Raw genomic sequence first — 14,750 nt, 5'->3', positions numbered from 1 at the left:
GAGAACCATCACAAATCTCATGATCATTCCCTTTCTATCAATGACTGGATGAGGAAAAGAATGGGCAAATACCCTGGAGGTCTTCATTAATCCTAGGATGCATACAGACACTGCGTGAGTATGGGTCAGTGTCTGGGTCTGGACCCTTGTGGTAGTTGTATGGATGGGTCTGAGGCTGTTCAATTCACTGTGCTTGTTGTTGCTTTTGGGCTCTCGTGGTTTGTTGTTAATTACTGAGATTGCTTTTAGCAGTGAGAGAAAAGTCACAGAGAATTGTAGGTTTTTTTAATTACCTCCACAGCAAGCAAAAGCTCCCTCAAGCATAGTTTAACTTTGTGAGTGTGTGTGTGTGTGTGTGTGTTTGTATGATTAAATGAGAAAAAAGAAGCCGGGCGCTCCAGCAAGTGAGAGGGTTAAGGGAGAAGGAGAATCCTGCCTAAGGCACCAATCGATCAGATCCTTGCAGTTGAAGTCCCAGCTTCCCTTTGGTGAGGCTGTGTATTGCATTAGCTCATCTCACATTTTCTTTCTGGAAGCGAAGAAGGGGGGAAGAGGGGGATAGAAAATAGGAGAGAGGGTGGTTGAAAGCAGCAGAGGAGAAGGAAGGGCAGGGCTTTGAAATAAAGGGAGGGTTAGACGACTCAAAGCGAAGCGAGAAAGAGATGCTGAACAGCTTGTTTCAGTAGTGAAGTGTGCACTCGGCTCCTCTCTTGTTTCTGTCTCAGACTTAGGAGTTAGCTCGTTGGCCATCTTCTAAAAACATGCACCTGTAGAGGGGGGCATGGGGTGTTTGTGCCATGACAGAATTATCCAGTGTCTTTTTCCCCTGGTGAGGGGTAATGGAGCTCAAGTAATGGAGATCACTCAAAGTGTCTGAGGGGATCAGCACGGCAAAGTACACTCACACACACACACACACACACACACACACACACACACATATGCACACAATGAATTCAATCAGGGACAAGGAAAGCATAATAGCATTGTGTAACTGATACATGCTTGCACTGACTCAAAACATACACACCGTCTCAGGAATCACACACCAAACACTTATTAGAGCTCTATATGAACCGCTGAATATTTATTTAACAGCTTATTCTTACCAGCTTCCCTGTAACAGGATACTGCATCCTTCTGTATATTGTATTCTCAGTCTGCATCTTAATCATGCAGCTCCGGTGTAATCATCCACAGTAAACAGCCACTGATCAAACACAGCACGGCCTGCTGCACAGCTCCCCTCACAGTGGGCCACATGTAAATAGTTAATGGTTCCCCCATAAAACCCCAAACTTCAGACCATTTCAAATTAGAGAGGAGCTATCTAAATCAGAAAGGGAACAGGCAGAGCAGATAGCGGTGGAGCTCTTCAAAGTTCTCTTTAATAAAACATATTAGCCTGCCTTGTCTGGTGAAGGGCGGTGGTAGTGGTGCAGTTGCTGTGGTGGTAATGGGCCTGTGTATGCTAACATAGCGAGAAGTGTTAGCTCAGTTCTATGCGCCGGTATGCTGCCCGACCAACGGGCTGGGCCTCGTTAGCATATGGTCGGTAGGTTCAAAAGCTTGTGACGGGAGTAGGTTACAAATGGGGGTTAATTAGCCGAGTAGTGGTTCAGGCAGCTCCAATAGCCAGGAAGAACAGATATGTATTTTTTATAAATTGTATTCAGCATCAGATAGCAGACTAATTCAGTCTTGCTAAAGGCTTTATATGCCGCTCTCTCTAATTCTCCATCTGTTTCTGTCTGTCTCTCAGAAATGCTTTCATCTCTACAGATATGTTTTTCATACCCACAGAGTATCACTAGAATGACATACAGGACCAACTGTTTTAGAATTACAGGGATTTCTCTCTGCGACTTTGTCGTATTTGACGCGTTGCCACTAAATAATTAATCATCAACTGATTTAGTCTGGCTTTAGTCTAACTGCTATAAATAGAGTAGCTGTTATTGGCACATTTTGAATAGAGTGGTCTGTGGCATAAAATCCATTGCACTGCATCTGTAATATTCCACCATCTTAAGCGCATGATCTCATTTAATTATTTTCAACTATAGTCTATCTGAAAATAAATGCTTGAGTGAAGGTATAACCGGTAGCCTTGCCTTTTGTTGCTTACCAAGAGTATCTCAATGGCTATTATGGTAAAAAAAAAAAAAAAAAGTCCACTATTATTGCAGCCAGAAAATATGTATTATATCAACATCAAACTCTGTCCCGAAGGAGGAGCCTACACCAGGTCTCCAAGGAAAACCCAGTCTTTGCTTAAGAGTCATGTAATAATAACAGGTTTTTTAATGAGTCAACCCTTGACGGAATGTCAGAAACATTTAGGAATGACTTGAAGAGACTCGTGATCATGATGTCCTTCATCGGGGTTCTGGATTAATTATATTTCATTGACCACGGTACACATTTGCCTTGAAGTGATTAATCTTTCCACAGAGCTGTCACTGATTATGCTGACTTAAACTAAAATATATGGCGAACACAAGATGCCTTCTCAGCACCAGAGATCTAGGGTAACGGGGGATGGGCAGAGGGCACAGAAATGAGGCAATGTGGCAAGTTCACGGGATGCTGGGTAAATTAATTGCTGGCCTGTGCCTCCAATTAGACCTGACTGTCTTTAATTGGTGCTGAATGGGCTCCAAAGGCCCAATGCTGAGAGAGAAAGAGAGAGAGTTTTTCGCCATATCTCCATATGGCGAAAAACTCTCTCTCTTTCTCTCTCACCCTCACACAGCCACACACACATACTATTGTGTGAAGGCACACAATGCATTCACAACCACCAAGTCCCACCCTTCAGGAATTAACAACAGGAAGCTAATTTGCATGCAAAGCAGGTTTGATAGCCACAGCTGACTGGTCCGAGAGAGCAATCGTAATGGCCTGAGATAGCACTGGGGTGTTAACCCCCTTGGCACTTCTGTTGGCACTGCTGTTGGCTGCTCTGTCTTTCTTCAATAGTGTCATCTCTGCTCCTGCTCCTTCTTTGTCACTAAGCTATGCAGCCCATCTATATCTTATCTTTTATCTCTTCATTTCGTTTTACCTTAAAGGTGTTTCATATTCTTGTTCACTGTTGCCTTCTTTTTCTTCTTTTTTGCTCTTTGATCTGAGAAATGAAAGAGTCACATTGCTGGAGCAGTGCTAAGCTTTACAAAAGGAGCTGTTACTGTAATTAAAGGGTGCCTTTGTTCACAGATTGGTAGTTTATTTGGCCTTTACTACTTGAATCAGCAGTACCTGTTATTGTATCCTAAAGAATACGTTCCTCAAAAAATTATATTGCCTGTGTGTAAATGTGATATACATATCTCAGTATTTTTTGTGGAGGAGTGAAGACGCATACTTGGGGCACATTACAGTATACATAAAACTGTATAATACGTTACTTATCCTAACAAATTATTTCCCTGGAGCTGATCACAAAGGCACGATGACATTCAGATTCATATAGGAGTGACTTTAAAGAACTGAATGGAACACTAACCCTGTATGGTAAAGTGATTTCTGCTAGGTATTTCAAAGATGCCTAATATCCGTTAATAATGACATATATCTGCAGAGTAAGATAAAGTCCTCAACAACATGTTTCATTTTTGCCATTTCTTCTCAGGATCCCGTCTGCGCCAAGAGGACACCCCACCCCGGATTGTGGAGCACCCATCTGACCTGATTGTTTCCAAAGGGGAGCCCGCCACTCTCAACTGTAAAGCAGAGGGGCGGCCAACCCCGACAGTGGAGTGGTACAAGGATGGAGAGCGGGTGGAAACAGACAGGGACAATCCCCGTTCTCAGCGCATGCTGCTACCCAGTGGCTCCCTCTTCTTTCTGCGCATCGTCCATGGACGACGGAGCAAGCCGGACGAAGGTTCCTATGTCTGTGTTGCCCGCAACTACCTGGGAGAGGCAGTGAGCCACAATGCCTCACTGGAAGTAGCCAGTAAGTGCAGCATGTCTTCCTATTTCTTCTTCGCCTCTAGTGTGGGTGTGAATGGAAGAGTTTGGGTTTAGATACAGCTGAATAGCAGGCTCCAGTTTCCTCCAGTGTTCCTGTGCTCAATGTGTTCATTGAGTTGGATAATCTCTTAGGAGATGGGCAGGATGTGTTTGGCCCAGCGATCTTCGTAGGCCTGCAGAGCCTTGGGGGAGAAGTGGCCTGATCATTCCAGGGTGAGTGCTTCTCTAAAGGGCCCTTGGTAGGTGGTCAGGAGCTACAATGGGAACAAAGCCCTTTCTGTTTTGGCCCTGCTTCTGCTTTTTGTCACAGAGATAGATATGAGGTTTCATATCGAAAGGAATGCAAGCGTTGCATCTGTGTTTAGTCATTTTTTAATGAAGAGCTTTCCCACTCATTTCACTGAAGTATCGGAGATTCCTTTTATTGTCCGCTACAGTCATGCAGTGACAGGCTAGCTTTGATGTAAAGTGGATTTAAGCATCTCTAGAGTCAACAAGCAGGCTCGGAGACGTATAAGCAAGGAGCATATTTGATCAGTGGGTATGCAATGTAGGAAGAGAAAATAATATTTCTAAACATTTGGTCTTTTTGTGAATGGTTGACAAATTTGTTCCCATGATTATTTAAAGGCTGCTTTCGTTGGTGAGGTCAGCTCTCCAGATACATTATCTCTTTGCTCTCTTGACTGGTTGAGAGTGAAGGCTGAGGAGAAGAGCTCGGATATCAACCACTCTTCTAGCATGCCCAAAGGCTGTCACCAACCCGCTCACTGTAATCTAATCAAGATGGGGAAAGAATTGTGTGTGTGTGTGTGTGTGTTTGAATGTGTACGTGTGTGAGTGAATGTGGAGTGTGGGGGATTGCGGGGCTGAGCATGGGCTCCTGGCTTTTTGAGGGTAATGGTCTTTGGGTATGAGGTGTCGGTTATATAGAGTAGGACTGGTTGCCATTTATTTTCGGATTTAAGCTGCATTAGTGGGATCTCTGGATTGTACAGATGCAACAAATGTCCGTTGTGAGCTGAAGTAAAATGTAGTAAGTAAGAAGCATAAGAGACCTTTACAGGCTTCTTGGTTATACACTGGGTTTTTATAGTGTATTCCATGAGCTCTGATGTTTACCTTCAGATGATCAGAGAGGAGATGAGTTGCAGAAGTGCAGTGCAGAGTGATAGTCCAGTTGGCGTCTTGTCCTCATATATCCTGCGATATCAAACACCAGCCAAGCTTGTCAACATGAAGATTACAATTCTGCACAATTTAAATGTAATTATCCAAACTACTTTAGAGGCAAATTAATTACATGAAATATAAATCTAAGAAAAATACAAGAAAACTCAAGTGTTTGGCAAATATTACAAGTTTACACAGGTCAGAATGCTAAAAATATTCCCCCCCTAGTAGTAGATGAAATGCAGTGTTTATTTCAGAGGTGGGTTTTTCAAGTAGAAAAACTAGACACTTGGCGGGACTCACGAAGACCAGAGTACAGAGTACCGTTGGCTCGGTCTCAAGTTTGGGATGCTTATTCTGTATAAGGTTCAAACAGACCCATAATGACAAGCCACTGTGCTCTAGCCCTCTCTCTCCTTCTCGCTTAGTTGGTGTCTCTCACTCCCCCCTCTGCAGCTCATGCTTAACTACATATAATTATGTTGTTGGAGCAACTGGGATGGAACCCTGCCGAAGAAAAAAGGCCGTAGAAAAAGAAAAGACCCAGAAACGCTGAAATGTCTTTACAAGGCTCCATTTAAACTCCACAGTGAAGAAACTACAAGCCATAAATCTGACTCATGAGGGTATATAAGAAAGCTTCAGAGCATTTTGGATTCCATGTTGTCATTAAAGATGCTTGTCATACCTCAACTGTTATGAGTTGAACATTGTAGACAGGGTGTTTTAATCAGACTCAGTGTAGGTTGAGGGAAATACCAGTCTTTTAATTTCCAATGAAACTCCAAAGAAGGAAGTGGTGGTTTTAATTGTGTTTACTTTGCTTAGCTCTCCCCCTCTAACGTTTTCACTTTAAAAGCTAAAAACACAACTTTTGGGAGATGTTATTCTAAGAGCCTGGCTTTTACAGTTTCCCTTACTCACCAGCAATTGTTAACATAATCCAAGTTTCAACAAGTCCTGTTTTGTCAGGCTAGGAGAGCTAACCCAGTTTGTTTGGTTTATCATTAACCACATGTACATTACAGCCCACAATCTCTCTATCTTAGCCTCTTAACCCAAAACCCAAGCTAATGCATTTACCATGAATCCTGTTTGCCTTGTGTATTCAAACAAGCTTAAGATAGGATTCTTTTCCTATTATATTATTGTTTTCTTTGTATTAGAGATGTTGACGTCAAATAATGAACTTCCTTTGTGCTAAACGACTGCTAGTTGATAAAGAACTGAGAGTAAGGTCAGATTTCTTTTTTAGTAACAATGTCCTACATTGTATTTGAAACACTGCGATAAGGTTTCCATAACCTGTGCATCTTTATATGCCATTCATGTTTTCACCAAACACTGAATAGACAAAATGATAAAAATCAGCAAGAGAATTTAAAAGTTACAGCAAATATGTTCACTCTTCTTTAGCAATTACTGACAGACACACAGGCACAATACAGTATGTGTGCAGTATACTGTATGCTCTGTGATATGTCACAGTAATTTCCTTTACCCAGGGCTCTGCTTGAGGCCCTGAGAGGTACTATGAATAGCTTGTTTCCCTTTTCCTGGATGTGGAGATAGTAAAGTGAGGTAATGGACGGCACACTGCTCCACTTGAGCAGGCGATAACCTCAGGGCCTGCTGTCTAGTGGCCTGGCTGACTGCACAGTGCCGACCGCACAGGGCTGGCTGTAGGCCTTATATCCACACACAAACTCCTCTCTCCAGAGGCTTCTTTTTTACAGCACTAACAACAGAAGCAAAGGGATGTTTACTTGAATTTGGTCCATTGTATATGACTCTATTCAGCAAAGTTTATCTCAGAGTCTCATTGATCTTGATGCTTCTGTGAAATCTCTGTCACCATGTGCAGCCAGATGGCTTTACTGACTCTGATTAGTGGGGGAAGGTCGGGGCTTCGGATGTGTTGAAGGAGGCAGAGATCATCCTGACAGATTTGGGGCCATGCCTAAGGGTCATCTGCAGAGCGGAGGACAGTTGGCTGGCATGCGCCAGTCTAAAGGCAGCATGGCCACCTCCCACTGATCTGAGGACTCGCCTGTCTCTCTTGCAGGAAATCCCTTGTAGTACATCTGTTGGGTCTCAAAGACTCGGGGTCTTCATGTTGTCTCCTTCAGCACAACTCCTCCCAAACTAAACCCCTCCCCTTGACACATAACATCTGATTTTACTCTATCTCAAATTTCTGTCTTCTCCCCCATCTCTCCTCTTTACTCCTCATTATTCCTCCACTTCTACCCAGTGAAACTGAACAAGCCCTATGACTAAAACAGCTTATTCCACTATCTGGTGGCGCAGTAATTATTTATTTGTCATGGTGTTTGCCTTTCATTAACTTATTACTAGAGTGGCAGTATAGTGCAGCAGCTCTCTGTTGTTGAACTTCATTGACTTGCTCACATCTCTCCCCCTGTTTTTGTTGCTCTGGGGTATCCTGCGGACTCCTCTTAACCTCCATTTTCTGCTCTGCAAATATTAAGGAGTTTCAAACTTAAAATTAGTCAATGAGGTGAAGAGAAAGAAAAAGTGAGCGAGTTAAAGAGAAAGCAAAAACAAATAATGAGAGAGCAAGAGCAGAACGAGAAAAAATCAGGACAGCTAACCCGAGCAGAAGCAGCAGTGAGTGTGCTGGCAAGCTGCCAGGGGACTGGAGGCAGAGTGTGTTACAGCTCTGTGGCAGTTATTTGTCTCAGGGAGGTTCAGAGCAAATTGGTGCAAACGGCACAGCCAGGGTCTGCTTCATGAGTCAACATGCAGCTGAGGCGTGGGCTCCACACCACAGACTCTCCTTGGCCTCCACTCCAGTCTGTTTTATGTTTGAATGCAGACCCCTTCCACAATCTCAAAGCCCAGTGGTGTGTGTGTGTCTGTGTGTGTGTGGCTGTGGAAGCTAGCCTCGCTAAGTGTAAAAAGTTTTGCTCGCATGCTGTTGGCTTTAGAACACATCCATGTTTATTAATTTAATAAATTATGTTTTAATTCAAGTTTATCTTCGTTTATCTTACAGTACATGGGAAACAACTGGCTACTGTCTAATTACAACCCCCCCACCACCACATTACTGTCAGCTCAGTCTTTGTGAAGACTGTGTTCCACACATGCATTTCAATTAGTCTTCTATTAATCCATATATGCAGAGAGTGATTTTTATCATGCATGTTGCGTGTGGTCTGTTGAACCTAGCATATTTAGCACTTCAGGGTGTTTGCATAAATCCATGTAATTAAACCTGCATCATCTATTTGCTGTGTTTGGTCGATACCTAAATGACATTTTGAGTGGGGAATTTCTTCGATACAAAACAAGGCCTGCATCACAAAACTGTGTGGTGCCTCTGATAGCATGCTGTGCTCGTTAGTGACCTGGATACGTACCTTAAAACCTTGACCATGTCGATGTGGGTAAGACACATCCTGACAGATATTGGCTGACATAATTGACTCAAAACACAGATGTCACTCCCTGCACTGACAGCAGCCTGGAGTGAAGAGAAACATGATGCTCATGTCTCTTCCAGTCATGTAAAAATGTGTCAGATGTCACACTGATTTGGGGATTTTTAGAGCATGGTTTTCACCCACACACACAGCCCCCTCCCCACCAAAACTAATATTGCTGGCTAGATGCAAGGCCAAGCACTGAAAATGCTCACCACGGGAAAGAGAGCAATGTATCAGTGGATAAGAGCCAGAGCAGGGAAGCGTCGCAGCTTTTTAACAGAGTTTTAGGTGTTTTGTGTCGTTTCACAGCGAAGACTGGCACCAAGCCTAAAGAGAACACACATCCTGCAGAGTGAGAGAAAGTAGTATGAATGGATTCGTTTATATAAGAATGAATCTTTCAAATTGGTGAAAAATACAGACTTCCTGTATTTGGGAAGTGCTTGTGTATGTGTCTGTGTATGTGTTTGATTCTATCAATCTGTCAGAGTGTCTACACTGCTCTAGTGAACAATGTCTTCGGAGTGTTGTATGAAAGAGTCTGAACATGAGCTAAAGGGGCATGGGTAAAGGAGCCTGCCCAAAGTCCCATCAATCACTCCATGCTCCACCCGTCTCTGACAGCCTACTGGGCCAGGGAAGACAGGGGAGACATGGCCTCCAAAAGTACACCAGAACCCCCTTCATCCCTCCATCTGTCTCTCTTCTTCCAATAGAAAACAGAGGAGAATGACAAGGCTGGGCACAGTCTGGGATTTTGAGACAAGGAAAATCCAAATGAACAAAGCAAGAAATGTAATGTGATTTCTGATCTGATTCCTCGTGATTCCCACTCTGTATCTTATCATCTTCATTATCAGATTGTCACGAGTGGAATTTAGGAGCAAATTGCACCTTAAAACAATAAATACAGAGCCTTCGAGAAGGAAGTACTTTTTAATGGCGACATAAAATACTTCAGAAAGCGTAGCTCCAGTCAGTCCCTTTAGTGTGATAGATATTTGCCAGTTTGATCTCTATTTCTCTCTAAAGATAGAGAATTAAATGCATTAGATGTGCTAAATACAGCTATTTCACACTGACATCCTCTTTGTTTTTGCCTTTCGGATCGCCTCTCAGTGTGCATTCATGTAGGAAATGGCTTGTCCCTGTTAACAAGGAAGGGAATGCTGACTTATTGAGTCCACTTTAAGCACTTTCCTCTGTTTTTGCAGTCCATCCATTTACACACGATGACATTGCCCAGATATCTCAGGATGTCTTTGAAAAAGTAGAGCCACCGCACAGCCTTCTGTCTGGGTGTCTCTAAACTCTTGTGCGTCAGAGATTTTTTTTCTGGTCGCCACAGTAACTGCTTATTCATCTCTATGTAATCCTTGCCTCTGGCTATACTACAGAACAGGATCATGGGTAGGATGGGTGCAGGGTCCCAGGATAGTGAAGTATGATATTAACATTATGAAGTGCTAGTCTAGAGCAGATAAGATACAGTATGTGAGCTCTTGAGTCCAGTGGTCTTGTACTATCACTCCACTCAGGAGGACCACTGATAGCAGAGTACCTGCACTTCCTCTCCTCTTAAAAACCATCTATGTTGTTTGTGTGTCTGCATGTTTCAGTGTGTATCTTTTATCAACATGTTTCCATATTTGTTTAAGGTGTGTCGTTGGCTCTGCTCCACATGTGATAAATGCTCTTGGTGGTAAGCTGTGTGTCAGTGGTTGTGAGAACCAGATGAATGTATGCTGCTGACTCTAATCTCCACTTCTGCTGTGGAGACCTGGGTATTACTCTTGTTGTGAGTTGTAATCTCCTCTTGGTCTGAGCCTCTCCTGTGGCCCGAGAGGCTGTGCGTATGTGTGTTTATGTGTCTGTGAGGTTTTCGCGTGCGTACGTTCTTGCATTCTGGTGTCTGGTCATATGACAAGGTGTTCTGCTCTGCGGACACGCTCTGGTTATTAAACCTGGGTTAAGCCCTCACTTGAAACCTTCTATCATGCTCCTCGATCCGAGACGATGGAGTTAGGGAGGATTAAGGGGTTTGGAGACTGGAACTTCAGGGATTTTCAGCCAAGATTTTGGCCAAGTTAGAAAAATGTGCTCAAGGGGCACGCTTGGTCCACTTAACATGAGTCTGCACTGACCTTGTGGTGGCCTGTTTTTCCTTGTCTTCACTGTTTACTCCCAGGAGACAGACCGCTAATTCGTCACCTATTGATAGTTTTTCCGCTATCCTCTAACTCTCAGCGCAGTGCAGACATCTAGCTGTGAACTTTTCATAAAAGTACAGCAAGGGTACAAAACAAGACCAGTGAAATGTCAGGCATGTACTTGATAAAGCTTGCTCCAAAATACAGATGAGTTTCTGCAGCCAAAGGAAGACGGATTCTGCTCAGGTTCAGTGGACTGATAACACAGGAAACTGTGTCTGTACCACACTTGTGCTATATCAGCCTTTATCTGATATATCTTCCCTTTCCAACATGCAATCTCCTCTTTTCAACTCTCTCTTTTTCTATTTCTCCCTATACCTTTTCCTCACTGTGTTGCTTTCCCTCACTCTGTCTCCTGTGAATTGATAGAGAGAAAAAGATTGAGGCAAGAGAGACAGGGTTTATTTCCAAGGAGAAGGGGGGGGGGGCATCTGAAATTTTATCAGAGTTGTAGCATGTTGCTGAGCCTGGAGCAAGACAGGCAGGAAGAGCTGGTGAGCTAAGCAGTAGACCCAAACACTGATAATGATCTGCCTTGTGCTATCTGACTACAAATGAAATGCAGTCAACTTGCTGCTGACTGCGGATAGTCACAGCCCTGCCATCAGTCAATGACAAATGCAAACAGGAGATACATGATGGCATTCAATTGTCATCTAATTGTCCTTGGTTGCTGTGGTAGCTAATCTAATCATTAAAGCAACAATTGGGAGAAAATCAGTTTCTCCTTGTCGTGTCACAGATACAAGAGTGTGTCCTAAAATAGGACCGGTATGACTGAGAGTTGTGGCTCATTATCACGGTGTAATTCCTATGCAAGCCTTCTGTTATCCTGACCTTTCTGTAATGCTAGCAGTTCATTTCTAAGCCCCAGATAGTTAGCATATTACGTCTCACATTACAAATGAAGGGATTGACTCCATTGCCACAGTAATGATGCACTAATGACAAACGACATAAAAAGAAATGGATGAACAGTAAAAGCAACAAACTGACACTGAACATCATTGAAAGTATGCAGGTCATATCTAAAAGATTTTGTTTGACTTTGTTTTAACATCTGTCTCATCTTATTAACTTAAAGAATGTTGTTTACGCACCTCAGGCTTAACTACATGTGCGGTGAAAATAATCATCTTCAATGGAGTGTATGTAAACATATACAATAGTCTAATTAGGACCATAAGGAGAAGGAGCAGCTTGACTGAGGGATGAATAGGACAGATACACTCTCACCTCTTCTTTGTGCTTGCGTGACCTTTCTAAACTGGGTGTGGCAAAGACACAAAAGGATCTCCATGTAACCATATACTGCAAAGAGTTGGATAAAAGACAGACAGGGGGACGTCATGTGTAAAAGGAGAAAAGTAGAGAGGATCCATTCAAAATTCAAACAGTAGTCAGTTGCTGTGGGTAAGTTTGAAATAGCTGACATCTGACTCAGTGAGGCCCGGTATTGTATGACCATAGTGCTGCTGTTAGGCTCGGGGGTGACATTTCTATTCTCCCCTCCAGACCCCTCTCTCTCTTTCTTGCACTAGTATCAGATTCTAATCTGTCAGTGGTGCCTCAGCTCCATTTAGCCGATTGGCTCCCATCTGATGGATGGGATAGAAAGCCCTTCAGTGACCGGGCTGGATGTAGCTAGTCCTTTTCCCAGTTCTTAACTTCCCTAAAAATAGTCTAGGATTTGACACTCACCTATTCCAGTTTTCAACACAGTATGCCTTACTTGTACTTCTAGTGCATTTACCGCATTCATTCGTAAGAGGCACTGTACAACTCCCCTACTTCCCTACAACTGTACAATGTGACCACTTGTACCATGTTTGGACCGCAGAACCTGTTTTGCTTTCTCTGTGAGCATCATTGCGATAATCATGGTGTGGTTGCAGATGATCTCGGGTCCTGGCTTTTGCGTCCAGTCTCGTTTCTCCCTGCCAATGGGATTAGTGGAGAGTGCCGACTCTGCAGGTGGAGCCGTAAGTTAATTTGCCCCACTGTTTGGAGCTATAATAGCTTATTGATTGCCTGACAGAGATGCAAGAAGCAGCATGGAAGGGCACAGAGAGGGTAGAGAATAAGTTAATCATCGCTCAGTGTGTTGCCAGGATTTAATCACATTACCCAAGGTTCACCACTGCCATGTAAATTCACTTTCAACCTCAGAGGAGTTGGAGTGACTGCTCTGAGACAGAGGGGACCCTGCTGATTTTGTGAAACCTTTCCTGAGCCACGGTCTGGTCCCTGCCGGCTTGGTATTCCCTTCCCGGCACCCGCCTCAATCCTGTGGGATGCAGGCTCCCTGCCCAGGGGCCCAGCTTAATTCATGCTAAACTGTTGGGTTAATTTTGGCTGTGCTACCCAGTGGTGACCTCCATCTGCTATAGCACTACTCAGGTTGTCTGAAAAACATCAGCCTGGCCTCCAGATTCAGACCGTAACTCCTAGACATCTGGTTGGGCCATCACTCATTTCTTCCACTAGTCTTTCCCAGGCTAAAGTGCTCCTGTGCAGTGTGTACAGTATGAGCAGGGAGGTGTGTGTGTGTGTGTGTGTGTGTGCTTCTCAGAGGAACTCTGGCCCATTAGCATTGCCATCATATACACATTCTCACTACGACTGGTTACCTGGAAACTGCACATTCTGCTTTTATTTGACTGGCAGCCCTCCAGCTGCCAGCACAGATTGAGAGAATGCTCCCCTATTTTAACAGCTGCCATTAACACTGCACTTGACATCAGTACATGGACTGTAGCAGAGCTGAGTAACTTTGTTTTAAGTCCCCAGCCAGGACTGATTGTGCTATCATTTAGAACCAAAATCCGCTGCCTGCCATGCTTACTCTCAAGGTTCCGTGGGGGTATCACATTGGCTTGTGTTTACACAGAAAGCAGCAAAATCGGGTTTAGCTGTGGTTGGAGTTTGCCCATGCTTCAGCCTGGCTTCTATCAATCTGTCTGCACCCGAACGCTCAGCTAACCAAAAGCAAAACAATGGCAGAGAGAGGTGAAGGAGTGAGATAATGTAAACACAGAGACAGAGAAATGTTGACCTTGCACCCCATCACACACACACACACACGAACACACACACGCACACACAAACACACACACACACACACACACACACACACAGTCACTGACTTGATGGCCAAATTCCTATCTGGCAACAACAAGAGCAACATCTGGCAAAACTGTCCACCTTAACCCAAATCTAAACCTCATCAGGTCTCATCACCACCATGACTCCACATACAACATTTAGATTACTCTCTCATCCGGAAAGCCTTGATGTGATTTAAAATAACTGCACGGAATCTGGTGCTTTTGAGATCAAATGCGCAGAAGGAGAGATGGGAAGGAACAACAAAGACAGGGATAAATAGTCTAAGAGAAAATAGCGGACAAGCTGCCATTAAGCATGGGATGAGAGAGTAGATGGAGGTGGCTCCAGTTGGACACAGAGTCTCTCTTGGCTTGTGAGGGGAAGATAAGGGGACAGGTGGTGTTCTGTTCCCTCAAAGATCTCCGACAGCTGGCAGCTCTCTTGCTATGAGCATGCTGCCATAGAATGTATGTGTGCGTGTCCCTGAGAGTGTGATATGCGTGTTTGTGTGACATTTGTTTGTGAGTGCGTGTGTGTTTATAGCTACATGTGCCTGCATTTGGTGGTTGTTTGAGCACTTGCCAGATGAGATATCTCCCTAAAGTCAGTCTCAACTCTCATACCTAGACGTTTTTTTTTTTTTCCTTTTTTTATCCTTCCTTGTTCTTTTTTTCTACTCACTGGTAGCCCCGTGACATCGGGCCATTTTATACCAGTCTGTTCTACTAGAACATTTTTCTTCCTCTGTGTAAGGGCTTCACTGTGTAGCAATAATGTGTGATAGCCGAGCAGGTTGAATCCTGTTCTGGCCCAGTTCATATTTAAG

The 14,750-nt window shown here is 43.8% G+C and overlaps 1 protein-coding gene across 1 annotated transcript in view; it reads left to right on the top strand.

Moving 5' to 3' along the window:
* The window catches only part of robo1 (roundabout, axon guidance receptor, homolog 1 (Drosophila)), a 193,401-nt gene that overhangs the window by 81,185 nt on the left and 97,466 nt on the right, over positions 1–14,750 (top strand). Inside the window, exon 3 of the mRNA XM_070905509.1 lies at positions 3,635–3,961. Coding sequence (XP_070761610.1) covers positions 3,635–3,961 — 327 coding nt within the window. The remainder of the gene's footprint in view (positions 1–3,634; positions 3,962–14,750) is intronic.

This window comes from Enoplosus armatus, chromosome 5, assembly GCF_043641665.1.
Source record: "Enoplosus armatus isolate fEnoArm2 chromosome 5, fEnoArm2.hap1, whole genome shotgun sequence".
NCBI lineage: Eukaryota > Metazoa > Chordata > Actinopteri > Centrarchiformes > Enoplosidae > Enoplosus > Enoplosus armatus.
Note: the sequence above shows the minus strand (reverse complement) of the source record. Positions and strands in the feature narration are given on the sequence as shown.